Genomic DNA, 19,633 nt, shown 5'->3' with positions numbered 1-19,633 from the left:
TAGTTTCACAATGCAGCGAGGAGTCAGATATTTTGGGTTTGCTAGATTTTTTTAAACAGTTTTGGCTTTTTTGCAGTGAAAGTCTGTCCTATTCCTTGAGCTGCTGAACTGACAGCCCTGGGGACTGGCTCTGCCTATGTAGGTAGCAGGTACATTAGGAGAGCCCCATTGTGTGCTGCTTGCCTGACATGCTCCTCTGCCAAAATCAGCTGTGCCTGAGTGGGAAATACACAGTCTGCAAGGCTGTATTTGGCCTCACTCCCAGGAATTATAATTAGTACAAATTATGATGGTATTTCTCATGATGTGAATTCCTATCCACCAGGAATTAAGTGCAGAAGATCAAACTCTTTCCAGGCAGATCAAATACAGATTTCAGGTACTGTTAGTGTCTAGCCATTACTCAGCCAGGCTGCACTATCTGAGGTGCACAGAAAAGCTGCTCCATTGAAGTGATTTACAGTGGAAATAGATCTCTGTGTTTAGGCAGTGTGTGATTGTCACCACCAACCAAACTTTATACAACTGTACAAAGTCCTGTTATTAAAAAAACCCAGTTATTTAGAGGAAGACAATTCCTTTTATGCTCATTTCTATTAATTATAATAGTTTTTCTCACCTCTGCTGCAGCAGGAGAAGTCCATGTATAGACCAAATCAAGAACACTACATAAGGCAATTTGGATGAGGAGGACACATGGGCTTGTCCCTTGTGGGGACAAAACTACAAATCAGCTCAAACTCTTCCATATAATTTCTCTTCTGAAATGCAGTGTTATAATATTGGGAAATTTTGACACTGGGCTTTTTTGCAGGTGGTGGTCCTGACTTTCAGTGTCTCCTGAGCAATACTTGACCAACAACCTTGTATTCTGCTCTTCTGACAACACTGTATTCTGCCTCCCTGGCTGATATTCTGCTCCTCAGTCTTGTCACAGAAAGTCACTGAGTGGAAGCCACTATCATTTTTGCAAAGCCTAGCAAACTACTCATGTTGCCTCAAAAAAAGCATTACATGTTACAGGAGGTGGCAGTTTTAAAAATAGCATGGCTCCCTTCTCACCAAGGGAAAGGAAAAAAATTATCAGCCCCTCCTAACATGGTAGTGAGCAAATCCAGCCTTCAGCGTTACTTACCTTCATTTGTACAAGAGGGCTGCCTATGTCAATATGGTTCCTTTGCAAATGGCGCCCTGGGATCACATTTCTGAGTCCATTCACAGTGCTGCACAAGAGAAACCCTAAACGATGAGAAATGGGGGCACAGTGAGAAGAGGCAACAATCACGCACAGGGCAGGTGGGTGGGGATCTAGATTGAGAGCGGGGCTAAACTGGAGTGCAGGTGCCAGAGCAAACTGGATCCCGTGATTTCAAGAGACACTCTGAAGAAATCGAGGTACAGCCGCTGCCCGGCTGGTCGAATTCGTAATTGCAAGCAATGACACAACCAGTTCTGAGTCACCTAGTGTTTGTCATGCACCTGAGTGTGCATCCTCCCTGGGAAAAATCAAGCTTAACTATAATTACCACTTAAAAGGAGTGACAGACAAAAGGGTGAAGACAAGAGCCCGAGTCTGGTTTTCCCGTGTGGTGTGCCTCGTCTAGTCACTGCAACCTGCAGGAAGTGATGTCAAACGCTTCTTTGTATCATTTTTTATCAACTTCGCAGAGTCGGAAACAGACACAACACAAAGCCAGTGAAACATCGGGCTGTGCCCATTCACAGAAATATTATGACAGGAGAAATCCAAGGAAGAAAGATTCTAGTACTTACTTTCCTATATAAAAATTTTGATTGGTAGGAACTCCATAGTTTCTGAGTCTACAGCAATAAAAATGCTTCACTATTCTGTAGCAGCTAGTGGATACTTCTGGTGTGAACTGGAGACGTGTGGTTTTGGAATGTCTTTGGGAAGAAAAAAAAAAAAAAAAAAGAGAGAGAAACAATGTTAGGATACAGCTCCCACTATCCTGACCTCTGAACTACTTCACTGCTCTTTGGAAATAAAAGCAATGCCATGGGAGATGCACAGAGATATTCTGGTTCATCTGTTCCCTGTTACTCTTGTTAAATGTGGAGGCAAACTGCCACAACAACAATATTATACTACATTTTCAGATTAGAGAGTAATAAGTTTAAATAAAATAACAGTGCCACCAGCTTAAATTTTTTTTACAAGTTTTTCTTACAAGTTCCAAAGGAAGACAAGCGCTGTATTGTACTAAGCCCCTTTCTCAAACTCGACTTCATCTCCTATCTGACTTGCTTAGGAAGTAGTCCAACCTCTCAGACATTCTATGAATAATTTAGAAGTGTGTTGCCATCTGCTGGAGAAAGTACATCTTTTAATACATCAACTGATAGATGTGAAAGAACAGGCAAAGTTTAAGGCACTCAAAGACTCTTTAAATCTGAAAGAAAAACAGCAAATTTCAGACTGAAGACAGGTTGGAAGACAATGGTCTGAGCTTAATTTAATTATGTCACTCAATCAGACACTTTACGAAAAAAGAGGAGCTACCTTTTAACAGGAATGGGTGAGGGAATTAGCAAGAGAAAGGTGATAAAGTTCATATCCCCCCTGTGAAACAAGGAAAGGCAGGCAGTTAACACCAAACAGTGAAGGGCTGGGTTGAAGAGGGATCGGAAAACCATAAAACGCTGTAAGATCACTGTCTCTGGCAAGTTATCAGTTTCAATTCTCGAGCTTATCATTTATGGATCTTCCTTGAGGATCCAAACTGAGGGATTAGCCACAGGGTGCTGGTGATGGGAAAAAGGTTATCTCACTGTAAAATCACCTGTCCTGTGGTGCTTTTTGTGCATTCTAGGACAGATGGGTTACGCCTGTAGGGTTTCCATGGGGGCACTCAGTGGGTTTACAAAGGGCAGCCTGCTCAGGAATGCACATGTAGCATCAACAGACACTGGTAGTTCACTTGTGGGAAAACTTCTTAAAGTGTCAGGGGAACCATGGTCCGCAGGTCTGCAATTGTTGCTCGAGCATAATACAGTTCCACCCTGTGTTTACTGGTCTGCAGGAAGTCTGCTTCTGACAATGGGTTTGAAGACCTTGCGAGGTTGGTTAATGGTTAGGAGGTGGGCTCTGCAAGACTTTGAGCTTTGATCTCTTCCAGGGTAAATTATAATGTTGTATGGCTCCCCGTGTAGGTTCCAGTTCAGGTTCTCATGGGTAACTGAGATACCCAGGATACGCAGTCACTGTAATTTTTTTTACTGCATTTAATCTGTACATAGCATTCAAGAGGTCACTCAGAAACACTGTCTCTTCACTTTGGGAGAAGGTCTCTTGATTGGGTGGGGGACACAGGTATCTGCAGCACTCTCCTCAAAGCAAGTACAGGGGTGCCTCATAGCCTGGAGGTATATTACACCTTTGTTGGTATCTTATGGAGACTGTTCCATTTAGGGAGTTACCCCTATTTGCCTATGGCTTTTAAGAATACAGGGTATTTTTTATGCTGATCATTGTGAAGGAATATTCTATATACAGTGAGCTGGAGTGATGATCAGTATCTTCTGTAGTGGAAATCTGTGAGGAAGTCCAGGGTTTAATTCAGATTTTAATTGTGTCACCAGGTTCTGCCTGTACTTCTTTCCACAGCCACATCTTCCTGCCCTCTCCTCTGCACCTGCATTCATGTTTAGATCATGGATCACAGAGTCATCTGCTGCGGGGCAATGAACTGTCTCACTCTGCAGTCATATATGCACTGCTGTGCGCCAAGTGGGGGCTGGACAGGGCAGCCAGCAATGACACAGCGTTGAGGAAGACCAGATTTAGACAGGGTTAATCTTCTGGGAGTCTGGACCTTGGACACATTATATGTTTGTCAATGTCATTATCTAGAATTACCTGTTCCTCTAGGCATCTGAAGAGAATAACATGCCATGCAATACCTAGATGTTGATAGCTGTGTCCACAGCTTGGAGAAAATGTTAACTGTTTAAGTCAAAATTACTGCAAATTGCTGCAACTGTGACCAAAGCCACACCAAAGCAAGACAAGGATTTAGGTTTCCAATCCAAACATGTTGCCAAAATCTCCTAAATTCTCTTGCATGAGTACCTCTTATAGACTTACACCACTGCTACACACAAAATGTAATCATCTGATTCTCCACACATTCCTGGTGAATCAAAGAGCTGATAAATCTTCCTTCTGCAACCCTTGCTCTTCCCTTCTTTTCAGAATACCAAATCTTTGACTGTAGCACTGGGGTATAATTATTGCACATGTTTGTAAATTAAATAATCACAGCATCTGATACTGCAGATGGATGGAACAGGCTTGTGGGCTTGGGTTAGCTTTCAGCTGATGTTTTATTTCCAAATAAGGGGAAAATCTGGCTTCCAATTTAACCACATTAAAATCAGACACAGGTTTCTCATGAGGTATCAGCCCTAACAGGCAATAATATCTGCCAGAATGAGAACAGAAATCTCTTCCATTTCTAGACCTGACCAAGGAAAAACAGCTTACAAGACATGGCCTGATCTAGACTTTGAGTGGAAACAGACCACAGAGCTGGATGCTGAGAAACTTGTGCACAAATTTCAATTTAGGCTAATATCCAGATAGATTTCAAGACAGTTTATTTCCCCCTTACCAAATAACCCTTCAGTTTTCTACTGCTAAATATATGATTAAAAAGAGAAAAAGCAGAAGCATCACTGTTGAAGACAACAGGAGGAGACCTCATCTCAAATGAGGCGTCAGACTATGCTCACCCCTGTGACATAAACACAAGCTGAATCTGTAACCAACATAGAGAATTGTAGGATGCTCCAAGGAACTAATTATCTCCTCTTTTTAAGAGAAGTCAAGAACTTCTTGGTTTGATAAATCCTGGATTTGGTACATCTGAATGAAGGCTATGATTGGTGACAATTTTTGCAGAGGAAATGAAAGCTCTAAAATGTCCTGTACACTAAAGGACAGTGTTTGAACAAGAACAAAAGGATTCAGACTAGCCACGGCTTATGTTAGACTGGAAATCAGAGCTTGAAATCATGAGAGTGTTTGGAACAGGTATGAGCTAGGGCAGTCAAGGGAAAAAATACCCACATTATCAGACAGAGCTTGACAGGAATAGAGAAAGGACTATATGATGTGGTATCTACAAGCGTGGGAGAAGGCATCTGATAGTCCAAGAAGTCCCTTCCTACCTCATTACCCTAAACCTAATGTAATCTGTTTGTACCTTTCGAGATGCTGAAAGAGAACAGTTGCTGCTTATGAAGATCAGGATGATTAGACAGCAAAAGAATGTGGTTTTGTTATTTTGGCTCAGACCTGCCACATAAAGACGGTAAACAGCAGAGGCTGGGACTACTGCTTGCAGGCAGGCTAAGTCAGCAAAAGCTATGTTCTGTTTTTAGCAAAGCAGGCAGAGGTGACCCTGTGGAGGCGTGCCATGGGAGCCTCCAGGAACCCAGCTAGTGTGGGACCTGCATGTCTGGCTCAGCACTGGGGAGAAGGCCTGAGGCTGAGTGATGCAGACCACAGCCCTAGTTTATGAGGGTGCGGTGCCCAGTAAAAGGGCAGAGAAAAAGGAGGTGTAGCTTTGTGAGAAGCCAACCACATGCTATGGCTGCGGGTGGAGCCTCACTGCCACCTGATGTGCAAACTAAGTTTGGGAAGACCTCTTGTGTCTTGTAGTGGATCCCTCTGTGTTGCAAACTGTCCTGTACCCTGTGAGACATTTCTCCATTGCTTCCAGAAAGTGAAGATTAATATGCTGTACATAGTATAGTCACAGTACAGTGTACAGCATACATGTACATCTCTATTAATTTTATGTAGAATGAAACCCGAAGGGTTGTGTAAGAGACTAGTCTTTTTGTTAATGTCATTGTTATAAATTCTCCTAGTTTAAGCTAGAGGCTAAAATTGTAAATAACAATTGTTGGCACACCAGAACAAAAGAAAACTCCAGGTTAGAAATACTATTTAGTCATACAGAAGCTGGGTCCATCACAAAAATCTGGGATAAACTTGCAGAGCAAGTCTAGCACAGTTCAAGGACAGCCTTGTGCTGGATTCCCTTATGCTGTGCTACAATGATCATTCTAGTGATAAAGCCAAGATTTTGTCACCCAATGCCAAAAGAGCCACAATACAGGAGTTTTTACAGAGTGTTTTAAACCAGACAATTCCTAGTTGCAGTCAGTAGAATTTCTATGGCAATCAGCACTCATTCTAGTAGGGCACACTGCTGCGTTAATGAGGTGATTTTTCGCACTTGTAGCTGCGCACAACAGGACTGTGTCACTAAAAACTGGGAAAGAAAACTTTCAAACTGGAGTTACACTTTAGAAAGCCGACACTACTTCGTTACAGTGCCAGGTAGATGGGGGTGGGGGTGTCTCTCTGCCTACCATGCGCACCAAGATTCACACTTCTGTTACTTATTTAAAATTTATTATATGAATATGTATTTACATTCCAAGAAGTTTACACTTATTTCCAAGAAGCCTTGTACATATGCTAATTAATTTTGTAGGTTTTATGACACATGCTGATGTATTAGGGAAGAGGTCTCTAATGGTCCTGTGGGATGGTACCCCACCTCTTTTTAGCCTTCTTTGGTGGCAAATACAAGTTTTGATGTTTGGCATGGTTCTATCATGTAATATTCTGCAACAAAACCAGAGCGTACAACCCGCCTAGAGGAACTCCTGGTTATTATTGGCATACACAAACGCTGGCTTTGTTTATTCGAGTGGGCCCTTTCTTATTTCAATGTAAGCCTCTTGGTATCGGCGGCCAGTGAGCAGAAGCCGCGGGCACTGCGCGGACCGCAAGGCCTGGCAGCAAGGGCACAGACGGATTTGCCATCTCTGGGGAGCATCGGGGACGGGAGGGCGGCGGACGCGGCCTCACGGCCCCGCGGCCAGCGTCATTGCCAGGCGGGAGCGGCCCCGCGGCCCCGCGGCCCCACGGCCAGCGCCATTGCCAGGCGGGAGCGGCCCCGCGGCCCCGCGGCCCCACGGCCAGCGCCATTGCCAGGCGGGAGCGGCCCCGCGGCCCCGCGGCCCCACGGCCAGCGCCATTGCCAGGCGGGAGCGGCCCCGCGGCCCCGCGGCCCCACGGCCAGCGCCATTGCCAGGCGGGAGCGGCCCCGCGGCCCCGCGGCCAGCGCCATTGCCAGGCGGGAGCGGCCCCGCGGCCCCGCGGCCAGCGCCATTGCCAGGCGGGAGCGGCCCCGCCCGCCGGCCCCGCCCCGCCGGCGCATGCGCGCGTGACGCGGGTCAGCTGAGCGCGCCGCGCTCGGGCCGCGCTGGGCCATGGCGTCCATCCTGGACGAGTACGAGGACTCCCTGCACCGCTCCGTGTCCGTGCAGCAGAGCCGCGCCAGCGTGGGCATCCCGCACTCCGGTACGTGTGCGCCGGGGCCGCCCCTGTGCGCCGTTCATGCTCAGAGGGGGAGGCGAGGCGGCAGCTCCGGGTGGGGAGCGGGGCATGCCAGGCTGTGCTGCCTGGAAGAGGTGTTGTCGCTGTGTGTGTGTGGCAAAGCATTCGGCTGCGGCTTGTTTTTTTCCACGGCTTGCTGTGGGAAGTGTTCAGAGACAGGGAGCACCTGACTGCTGGCGAAGCAGAGTGGCGATGCCGGTCAGCCCAGCGAAGCTGCGGTGCTGCCGATGTGTGGGAGGCGCTGGCCCTGAGGTGCTGCCCGGAGCCAGCGCGGGTGCGTGCAGTCGCATGTGCCTGTGTGGTCACAGGTTATAACCAACCACACCTCGGAGCTGTGGGAGCGGGTCACTTTGCTTCCTTTTTCTGCTCCTCTCTGAGGAAGCCATGCTTTACAGTGTTATGGATGTGTGCACAGCTGTTCTTGCACGGAGTTCGTTTCCTAACCCAGGCGCAGTTTACCAAAGACTTCGTTTCTCTAGAGTGGTTCGCTTAGGCTGACTACAGGATGGCAAGGTGACAAACAAAGCAGTCTGTATCACTGCTACGCTTTTCTGTCAAGGGATGTGCAGCTTTGGTTTACTGTGCTGTTCAGGGAGTTGTCCCATCAGTGTAAAGTAATGGTATGATGGCCAGTCTGTTTTTTCTTTCATGTCAGAGAAATTTATTCCATTATAAATTCAAGCTTTATTAGGTTCAATAACCATTTCCTACGCGGTGCTACCTCTCAATATTTTATTGAGTGTGGCAGGGAAATGTAGGTCATGAGAGAATTCTACTCTACCTGGTATTGTCATGGTAGTAGCAGCCACTATGCGGAGTTGGTGGTTTTGAGTTACAAGTTTGGAAAAACAAGGACACATTCTTTCAAGTTTTTTCCTTGTATAGTGTTGGCCACCTGTAATCTTTGGAGAAACCAGGTTGTGAGATTAATGTATGTGATAAGAATTGATAAATTCTGTCATGCTATGTGTATTATGGACGATAAATACACTGACAGAATTACTCTGAGTCTAGGTACTGAAGTAGGTATGTTCCCCTTGTTTGTTTTGACATGCATGGTTACTTTGTTGTGTAATGTTAGGTAAAGAATAAGTGGCCTGAATAGGTGGTGTGCAGAGCAGTGTTGGGACAAGTCATGTCACTGAAAATAAATTTTCAAGGACTCAGCTTTTCTTCTTGACTGCTGCAACACAGTCTCCAGTCATGGCTGTCTTGAGAAATCTGCCTGTTTGCTGACAGTTGATATTGGCAGAGGAAGTTTGGGAAACTGCTTAATTGCAAAGGCATGGCTTAATCAGGATTTCAATTATTCTTAAATCAGACCACACTGGCAATTTTTAATAAAACTTGGGTTGGTAAAAGTTGTGGGCAATCTGAAGTTTAAGTAAATTTATTTTGTAGTTTCTTTTGTTTATTTTGTTTATATATATATTGTATATATATATATATATATATATATAGTTTATTTTGTAAATATATATATTGTATATATACAATAATTAACTTCCTGAAGGCAGTCCTTAAGGTTAGGTTTGAAATTTTGGAGGCTGTTGAAACTTATTCCTCAGTTTCAGTGAGTTGTTCCCTGCGCTTTTTAAACTGCAGGTACTGTTTCTCAAAGTTGTAGATAAACAAGCAGTGACTCTGTATCCAACCTAAAGTCCTGCTGCGTTGTGAACTTCAAGTACTGTAGCTCCAGCTTTGAAAAGCCTACTTTGACCCACTAGACTTGACCATACTAGTGATCTTAGATCCTTGGACAGATGAAAAGGTCTGAGGAAATATGCAGGTTTGCCCAGAAATCAGGTGGGAAATGCTGCAGTAGAATCTTGTGTGAACAGAAGAGGGACACTGGGGACAGGATGAGGGAGGAGACTGACTGAAAGGAATGAATGTTATAAAACATACATCTCCTTTGTACAGAGAACTGTATATTAAGGAAGCTCATCCTCCTATTAGGGACAATAGTTAAAATTCTCATGGGTTAGTGGTGATGATCCTATGGGTGTTATGAATGTAATGGATACAGGCCTAAAGAGTCTAGAATGTTGAAATCCAATAGTTTGGCTTGAATTATGACTGAATTAAACCATAAACAGCTTCTCCTTAACTCTAAACCCCTGCCTCTGTATAGGTGCTATTTGTTCCCCTTTCCTTCCTGCGTTTAGGTTTCCTTGCTGAGTCAGCCTTGCTTTGTCAGGTGACAGTCTGAAAAAAATTCGAGATTACCTGATGAATGTGACTTGATGATCTGATAATACATGGGTTTTTCAGAGTAATCCTTCCCTTTTATATAGATATATAAGAATACATATTTATTGGTTAGCTGTGATATCATGTGTATCTACACCTTGGGAGCTCTGTGTACATGTTTTGAACTGCAGTTCATACCAGCAAATTTAAACTGTGGCATTGCAGCTCCCTGATCTAAAAAGAAGAGCATCAGTTCTGCTTAACTGGAAATAAAGGAATGCACACTTGCATAAATGGGTAGCATTTAAGGTGTGGATCAATGTGTAAGAAAAAAACACGTGCTCAGCAAAAGGCTGCCTACTCAGGTTATGGTTGCTTTGTCTGTTCCTGCATCTTTCTTCTGGGTAAAGTGTAATTTAAGGATCTTGCAGCTGGTCTAGAGGTGAGGTAGAGGCATGGAGAAAGCATTGGTGGAATAGACAATTAAAGGATTTGTCTACTGGTAGCAAGCTACTTTCCATTACTACACTGTCTTTTTCAACACCAGTATGGCTGAAATTAGAGTTTTTGAGGACAAACTGGAAAATATTATGGGTATCGAGTGTGTTTCAAAGTGGTGCTGTTAGTCCCAGTCTAGAGTGTGTCAGGCCTATGCTCATTAGCAGGGAAGTAATGTGTTCCCTCTGAGATACAGTTCCGTGTTTCTTTTTTCTCTAAGTTTATACTTCCTAGTTAGCTGCTTTGGCCATAGATGGCCTTAACTTGCTATAGATCTTTTTGGTTTCCATCTTTTTGTCCAGGGTGACTGCTGCATAGATCTGCTTGCTTTAGAGATCCTTCACTTGCACGTGGAGCAAAGCAGATGGGTTAATCTAACAATGTATCTGTCTGTCTTGCTTTTGAGCTTGAGGTAGTGTGGCCAGATTGAGATCCTCTGCGGTTTTCTTCAGCAGAGCTTTATGTAAGATTTTGTGCGTATGGGAAATTGAGTCACTGGGAAAATTGTGTCCTGGGACAGATATGGATGACACTTTGTGATAAGGTCTGTTGGTGGATGCACATGAGTTCCAGCATTTTGCTAATGAGTAACATCATTTGGGTTTGGTTTTATATGAATGTCTTCTTATTTTTCAGTTCACTGGCTTATCTGAGCTCTTTTGTAGTTTTTTGCTTCATCACAAGAAGGCCATAAAGAATGACCTCCTTATTTAGGAATACAATGGCATGGTCTCTTCAAGTCCCATGTTTGCTTGTGCAGAGGTCTACCCATCTGCAATGAAAACTAAATCTGTTGTGCTGCTTTTCTGTGCTGCCATGTGTGTTACAGATTCACTGGTCTTAAAAGTTTGTTTGTTGACCTCTTGCTTATGGCTGGGCTTCTTGCCTTTTTCATAGTCAAAGTAATGAGTTAGAACTGCATCTTATGCTTTGTCTAGCTACACTGAAGATCATAAGAGGTTTATAAAGCATTATATTTCTAAGTTTTTATTTATTTATTTACTTAAACACTTCTCCAGAAGTATGTCACTACCTTTAAGTAAGACTTCCTTCATTCTCTGCCTTTCCCACCTAGATGTCCTTCCTGAGTAATTCTTCAGCATGCCTCGCTGTGTCTGCCACGTTTCCCAAGCTGGTTGGGGTGAAACAGACAGACTGAATACTTAATTAGTCACGTTAACTTACTTCCTCTGGTTGTCTACATGGCCATTTTCAGTTCTTTCATTTGTCAGGTTTGCTTGCTTGGGCTTAAAATGCAGCATGGGTTCTGTAAGGTGTCTTTGTCTTGTCAAACTTTTTAACTCTAGCCTTAACTTCATTGGGCATTTCTTCGAATTCAGGCATAGTTTTTGAAAAGATCAGAGGATTAGGTTAGTCTGGCTCCATCTTGGGACTTGCTATGAAATGGTAAACCAGTCTGAAAGGGTTTTGGCTGAGGAAGCAACTTATGCCAAGATTGGAGCATTGATTCAGCAATCACCATGTCCTAGTTATTGCTTTGGCTCTAATAGGTAGTTTGCATGCCTTCCAACAACAACTGAAAAGTTGCAATTAGGATAGTGTTACGATTGGTGAAATGGGGCTATGGTAAAAGCTTCACTGTGACCTCCAGCTGTGTTCTCTGCAGCAACTCACCCATCAGACTTCTCTCTATGATGAAGTCTGCTATGTGGATACAGAAAAAACCAACGTGGCTTTAAAAAAATAGCTTTAGCTTGTGTGTGTTGGATGTAAAGTATGATAGCTCATTCAGTTCCAACATGGAACAAGAGAGAAATAGATTTCAATTAACACTGCAGTGGTCTCTTGGGTAGCTTGTATGGTGGTGTCCAACCAGAGCCTTCTTTGTGTCTTGTGTAATATCAGCCATTCTTTCTTGTCTTGAACAAATAAGCTGTCAACCAAGGAAAACAAATTACTTTGTGATTCTACTCTAATTTTCAGCTTTTTATGCAGTTTTTGTGACGTTTTGTGGCATTCCCTGCAATTCTATGTGTTTTCAAATTAATATTTACGACAAGTTTGCAGTTTTGGGACAAGACAGATTAATATGAATTAATATTAAAACTATATTAATACTTTTCTTCCCTGTTACACATATCTATGTGAGTGCTGCTCTCCGTGTTCACGCTCCATGGAACACACTTCCTTTTCAGTAAAACTTGGAGCACGAAATGATCCTTTTAGTCTTCTAGGCTGGATTTTGATGTAGTGTGGGGTTGTTGTTGTGGGGTTTTGTCTTGTTTAGTTTCTAAGTGTTCACGTTCTTTCTCCAGGATATGTCAGTGCACGACTGGAGAAGGAAACACCAATATTTAACAAGCAGAGGATTGATTTTGCTCCTCCAGAGAAAATTAACAGCTTAGTAGTCTCCTCTAACCAGCTCTGTATGAGCCTTGGGAAAGACACCCTTCTCAGGTAATGCTGCCAGAATCCTGAACTTATTGCTTGTTTTTCCCCTGCCTTTTTTTTTCCCTTAAGTCGTTAGAGAACTTATATTTGCAAACTGGATAAAATGCCATGAGCCCAATGTGGAAAACAGATGAGGAGCTACACGTATGTGAACTTTTGTTGGCAGCATGCTTTCATGGTTTCTCTTTGCAGGATTGATCTTGGGAAGCCAGATGAACCTAATCAGGTAGAGCTGGGACGCAAAGATGAAGCCAAAGTCTACAAGATGTTTTTGGACCACACAGGTGAGGCAGTGGATCATGGATATTTACAGACAGTGGACAGAGCAGAACAAGTGCTGGTGAAGGAGTTATCATGCTGTTTTGTACGTAAGGAGAGCAGATCAGTCTTCCATGGGCCAGACTCTGTTTCCCAGGGCCCCTGCCTCCTGGTTTGCCCTTTTGCTATTAGTAATGCAAGGGCTTGTGCACGTGTTGCATTTTCGAACTCTAAATGAACAGATGCAGTTAGGCTATTCTGAGCAAGGCTGCTAAAACCAATCAAAGGAAGTGTTTGCAGTCACTCTGTGCTGTATGGTTTATATAAGAATTTTTAAAAAGGTCTGAAAAACATCTGCAGTTCACTGTAGCCTAGGCTGATTCTAAGAAACTAAACAGAAGTTTGGAAAGAGATGCTCGTATCTCTCACCAACTGCCAGGGATAGGAGGGAACTTTGGGAATTGTTTATCCATAGAACATTTATTGAAACAGAATACCTTCTTGGTAAAGCATCTGGTACCAGTTACTTAACTTTGCAACATATGGACTACTGTTCTGATCCAGCGTGGAAATCCCCCACATTCCCATGAATGCCTGGGAAAGTCTTGTATTAAGTATGTTGATACTGGAATTTATCAAATGTTAGGATTAGAAGCTTCAGGAATTTGGCTCGCTTAGGCACAGTCTTGATTTGTTCTGTCCTTCTCCCTCCCACAACCCCTCTGCTGTTGGCAGGCTCTCATCTCCTGATTGCTCTCAACACCAGCGAATGCCTCTACCTGAACAGAAGTGTTCAGAAAGTGCGGGCACTCTCCCGCTGGAAAGGGCACTTGATTGAAAGTGTGGGCTGGAACAAATTTCTTGGTTCAGAAACCAACACAGGACCTATCCTGGTGGGGACATCCCAGGGGCAGATCTATGAGGCTGAAATCTCTGTCAGCGAAGGAAGCCTCTTCAGCACTAACCCTGACCAGTACTTCCGACAGGTCTACACTCTGGAAGAGGAATCTGGACCTGCCCCAGTCTGCTGCTTGGAAATTGAACGAGGGATAGAAGGGAAATTTTTTATTATAGCCACCACTAGGAAGAGACTCTTTCAGTTTGTTGGCAAAGTGCCGGAAGGGACAGAGCAGCAAGGCTTCAGCTCCATATTTGCTGTGCATGCTGACCATCTGCCCAGCTTTCGGGAGTTTCCAGCCAACTTGGGTTTCAGTGAGATTGCCTTTTACACTCCAAAACTGCGTTCCAGCCCGCGCTCCTTTGCCTGGATGATGGGAAATGGGGTTTTATATGGTACATTGGATTATAGTCGTCCTGATTCAATTCTGAGTGATGAACGGGTCTGGGTTTATCCTCCTGATATTGACATAACTGTGAACAAGCCAATATCCATTGTACTTACCCAGTTCCACTTCCTGTTGCTGCTGCCTGACCGTGTGAAGGCTGTCTGCACTCTGAATGGACAAGTTGTTTTTCAAGATCTGTTCCTGGAGAAGTTTGGCTCGCTGACACGCATGATTAAAGATCCCACAGTCCAGCAGATATGGATCCACACTGAGAAAGTAGTGTTCCGCTACCATGTCCAGCGGGAATCTAGAGATGTGTGGAAGATGTATATGAATATGAACAAATTTGATCTAGCAAAAGAGTATTGTAAGGACCGTCCAGAGTGTCTTGACATCGTGCTGGCAAAAGAGGCAGAGCACTGCTTCCAAAACAAGAGGTATCTGGACAGTGCCAAGTGTTACGCACTGACCCAGAACTACTTCGAGGAAATTGCTCTGAAGTTCATTGAAGCCAAGCAAGAAGAGGCCCTGATGGAGTTTCTAATTAAGAAGCTAAGTAACCTAAAGCCTTCGGAGAAGACACAGACCACTCTGCTGACCACATGGTTGACAGAGCTGTACCTGAACTGGCTGGGTATATTGCAAGGAGATCCCTCTCAGCGAAATCTCTATTTGGATACACGGGAGAAGTTTCGTACTTTCTTGAGCAGTCCTAAAAACAAAGACTGTCTTTTTAATAATCGGGCATCTATTTATGAGCTGTTGGCAAGCCATGGCGACACAGAGCACATGGTCTACTTTGCAGTCATCATGCAGGATTATGAGCGTGTAGTAGCTCACCACTGCCAGCATGATGAGTACGATGAGGCTCTAAATGTGCTGTCTAGGCACAGAGATGAGAAACTCTTCTACAAGTTCTCTCCAGTTCTCATCCAGCATATTCCCAAGAAGGTAGTTGATGCTTGGATTTCTATGGGCTCTAGACTGGATGCCAGGAACCTCATTCCAGCCCTTGTTAACTACAGCCAGAGTGCCAGCACCCAGCAGATCAATGAAGCTATTAGATACATGGAGTTCTGTGTCTACCAGCTGGAGGAAACACAGCAAGCCATTCACAACTACCTGTTGTCTCTTTACGCTTTGTGTCGGCCGGATTCGCTGCTGTCATACCTGGAGCAAGCAGGAACCAACCCCAACAGGATCCACTACGACCTGAAGTATGCACTGCGCTTGTGTGCAGAGCACGGGCACCACCGAGCGTGTGTCCACATTTACAAAGTGATGGAATTATATGAGGAGGCTGTGGATCTCGCCTTACAGGTACGTGTGTGTCTGTGCATGCTGTGATACACAGGAATGTAGCTTCTTCAAGTTAGCTTGAACAGCAGAGCATGGAGAGGAGCTGGACAGACTCACTGGTATCAAAGCTGTGCAGCTGAGGCTTGGAAGAAAGACCTGGCTCTGTTAACATTCTTGTGTGCTGTCACAACTGCTCCAGGTAGGCAGCTGACTGACAAGCCATAACTGAGGGCAGGGCCACGGAAAGTGTGAGGGGAAGTACTGTCTGTCTCAAGCTCAGTCTCTGACATAAAATACCTTTAACATATCTGCATTTATGCAAGATTTGTATTCCTATTGTTAAGAATTCTAATTACTTCCTATTCCTAGCTTTGGTAATTATCACAGAAGCCTTTGTCAGCTTAGTCTGATCTTCAGGGGGATGTTGGATTTTTATCCTATTGGAATTGCTATGTCTTTGCTGAAATGTGTAGTCAGCAAAGATACCATAACATGAATTTGTCCTTACTGTGCTGGCCTTTGTTCTCTACTGGGTAGCAAGCTAATCTTCAGTGAGGAATACTGGGGGAGAGGAGAGGCGTTTGACATGGAAGCAAGGAGCAGGCCAGTAGTGCAGTCCTAGGGAATGAGACAGCAGTAGATGTTTTCTAAATGCCTCTTAAAATGGACAGCAGGCTTTGAAGTTGAATGGTGGACAAACAAAGAGGCAAGCTTAACTCTGTTTCTTTGTCTGTCCAACTTCTAGGTGGATGTTGATCTTGCCAAGTCCTGTGCAGATCTTCCTGAAGATGATGAGGAACTCCGGAAGAAGCTGTGGTTGAAGATCGCTCGCCATGTTGTTCAGGAGGAGAAGGATGTCAAGAAGGCAATGGCCTGCCTCTCCAGCTGTGCTCTGCTGAAGATTGAAGATGTCCTGCCATTCTTTCCAGACTTTGTCACTATTGACCATTTCAAGGAGGCAATCTGTAACTCCCTGGAGGACTACAACAAGCACATTGAGGAGCTGAAAAGGGAGATGGAGGAAGCCACACAGAGTGCCAAGAGGATCCGAGAGGACATCCAGGAAATGAGAAACAAATATGGCTCTGTGGAGCCTCAGGAAAAATGTGCTGCTTGTGACTTTCCACTTCTAAACCGCCCTTTTTACCTTTTCCTGTGTGGTCACATGTTTCACTATGACTGTCTCCTCCAAGCAGTTTTCCCAAACCTTCCTGCCTATAAACAGGCGAAACTTGAAGATCTTCAGAAGAAGCTGGCAGCTACCAGCCAGCCCTCCAAGAGCCACCATCGTCCCAAGGATGCAGATACCATTAGCTTGGGGAAGGGGCAGCAGAGCCGGGAACAGATCAAAGCTGACATTGATGATATTGTGGCAGCTGAATGTGTGTACTGTGGTGAGCTGATGATCCGGTCCATTGACAAGCCTTTTATTGATCCCCAAAAGTATGAAGAGGAGATGCAAAGCTGGCTGTAGTTTTCCAAATCTTCAACTGTCAAACAAATTGTGAAGCTTCTGTGGTGGGAATATAACCTCCAGGAGCAGGAACACAGTGACTTCTGTGCGCCTCTAAGCAAACGGTAGTGCAGTCTTTTTACCAGTGTTAGGGAGAGCTAGTCTTGAGAAGTGGGGAGATATAGCTATGGCTGTCTAAGAACTTTACCAATACTTAAAGCTAACCTACTGGAATATTTAGCAGGTGTTTCTGCTTGCAGTTCTTCTGAGGTTCTCAGTGTGAAACTAAATGGAGTGCCTTGTTGTCCCAGAGGAATTGGGAACAGCTTGAGATTTATCTGCCCTGTTATGTGGTATTCGTTTTGGTGAAGACAAGCTGAAAGAGAAAGGTAGTGAAGGACACTAAGCAGTGTAATCTTCATTCATCACTTTCAAAGCTAGAATTGCCCTCTGTTTCCTTTTTGTTGAGAGTCTATAACCACATACAGAGAAAGAACGTGAAAGGACAGAAGCTCTTATACACATATATATATTTTGTAAACATCGTGCTACGCAAGTACGTATTTCTACACAATGTGATACAAGAGTGTGTATAGTTTTCAAGCAGAAGTGTCTCATAATATACTAAAGTAATTTGCCTGCGATTCAAATGAGTAATTCTCACAAGCTTTATGCACAAGACCCACACACATTTGGATTTTCTGTAGGTACTGTTTCTCGAAATGCCTGTTCACCCCTTCCTTCCTCTCTCCATCCTGTTTCTACTGCCTTTGTATAGTGGGTCTTGGTTTTGTCTTCACCCCAAACCAAAATTTATAGATGCAGTAGTAAGGTTTCAGCTGATACTCTGCAAGCAGGAACACAATCTGGATGTCTTGCTGTGGTTGTATTCAAGCTACACTTGAGCATTAGACTCAAGATCTAGTCAGAGGCTTGCTCAAGGTTAGTCTACAGAAAAGTTCTGTTGGTGTGAAATTTGCTTTGCCCTTTGAAGCTAGTACCTTGTGCCTAAACAGTCTTTTGCCTTCCACTTTTTGGAGATGGCTGAAAGTCAGTGCTTCTTTCTATTGCTCCAACTTGGAAAATTTTTCCTAGAAGGTAGCAATCACTACCTTGTGAGTGAGAGAAGAGAAAATTTTCGTTAGCAGTTTAGCAAGGGTTCCTTGTTTTATTTTAAGAAAATGAAGTTTTAATTAAGTTTTGCTGTTTGGGACTGAATCACAAAGGTAGTAATTGACAGAAGAATTGAATGTTCTAAAAGAAAAAATACAATTCTTGTAATTAAGGCAATAGAAAATACTGTCTTCTGAAAAACCTTCTCAGTTCTTTCACATGAATATATGTGCTTGTTTTGAGTACCTCTCTCAATCTCCTAGCCACTTACCCTGTTTGTAGGGTTGTAGAAATGAATCTTCATGTTATTGTAAGAGAATATGAATTGGTTTCCTCAAGAATCTGACCTAGGAATTCTGAGTTCAGAACTTCAGAAGAACATCTATGCTTTTGTTGGGAGTGTCAGCCTGGAATGAATTAATTTTATCTGTGTAAAATGACATGAGTGATAAAAACAGATAAGAAAGTAGGTTTAAAATATGAAACCTGAGGTTTAAAAATCCTCTTTTCTTTGGTGGGGCCATGGGATAAGCAGTCTTGTTACCACCTGGTGGTGTGTGTTTGCTGGCTTATCAGAGAGCACTGTTCAGGTGGTTCCATTCAGTGATGGTTCACAAAATCCATGTGCTGTAGTTTTCTTTGGCTCTGGATAGCCTTTTGCTTTGAATAAGTCAGTGGTCTGGCAGAAGATTTTGTGATGAAAACTAAATGTGATGTCTTTTGAAGTTTACCATTAAACCTGTTATAACTGGCCACTCCTGTGAATCATCATCTTTTCCTGTAAGCAGTATGATATTTAAGGTTGTATATGTCATTATAAAGCAACAGTAGCCTCCCACCCAAACCAGTTTCTGGTCAAAGGTAAGTGGCTGTTTTTCTCCCCTTTAGCAGAACATGGATATCGGCTCATTCTGATGCTGGGGTAATTTCAAATTTTTTGGAGGTGTTCTTAATACTTGTTCCATCTCTTTTGGACCTTTACAGGATGCTTTCCTGGTATATTAGAATTACTATAGTCCTCCATTATTTTCCTGTTTGTGCTATAGTAGTCACATCACTAAACAGACCATTGCAGAGTGATCTGCTTGTCCATAATATTGGAAGAAGCTGTGGGAAGTGAGGCATATCAAGTAAATAAAAACCCTCTAGTCTTTACCTGAGATGGGATAGTAAGGAAAGGTACCTCTGATTCCAGTCATGGGTATTAATAGGTATCAGGTAACAAAACTAGAACTAGGTATTTTTTTAATGACTAATATGCAATGTTCTCTGAGGGCTGTAGGTGTGTGCACCAGACACATGTACCACAAATCTCATGCTTCCTCACCATTGTTAACTGAAAAATCATTTAAGTGGTTTGTTGTCAAGGTTATAGAGTGTGTTACTGCTGGCAAAGACTGCAGCAGTGATTGATTAAATGACTAGTGCCAGTAATACAGGAAGCTACCTAAAGGTATCTTTTGAACTTTCATTACATTGTCACATGCTTCAAAAGTTTCAGTAACCACTTTCCTGTGCTTCTCTGCAATTTTGCAACATCACTCAGTGAAAAAGGTAAGAGGGTTTATTTTTTCTTGGGGGATGGGGTAGGTTCATGGTGGTGAAGGGATGTGAACTGCTTACTGTTCTCCCATAAATCTAATCTGCAAGATCTCTCCCTCCTTGCATTCAGAATAGCATTTT

General features: G+C 43.6%; 1 protein-coding gene across 1 annotated transcript; it reads left to right on the top strand.

The window, feature by feature from the left end:
* The first annotated feature begins 7,269 nt into the window (after positions 1 to 7,269).
* VPS18 (VPS18 core subunit of CORVET and HOPS complexes) lies at positions 7,270 to 18,705 on the top strand. The gene is made up of 5 exons (XM_048307145.1): positions 7,270 to 7,402; positions 12,406 to 12,547; positions 12,734 to 12,825; positions 13,535 to 15,405; positions 16,130 to 18,705. Exons 1-5 carry the CDS (start codon positions 7,312 to 7,314, stop codon positions 16,856 to 16,858), a joined length of 2,925 nt encoding a protein of 974 aa, XP_048163102.1. The 5' UTR covers positions 7,270 to 7,311; the 3' UTR covers positions 16,859 to 18,705.
* The last annotated feature ends 928 nt before the right edge of the window (positions 18,706 to 19,633 follow it).

Source organism: Corvus hawaiiensis, chromosome 6 (assembly GCF_020740725.1).
Source record: "Corvus hawaiiensis isolate bCorHaw1 chromosome 6, bCorHaw1.pri.cur, whole genome shotgun sequence".
Classification (NCBI taxonomy): Eukaryota; Metazoa; Chordata; class Aves; order Passeriformes; family Corvidae; genus Corvus; species Corvus hawaiiensis.
The sequence above is the reverse complement of the archived record's forward strand: the minus strand, read 5'-3'. Positions and strand labels throughout refer to the sequence as shown.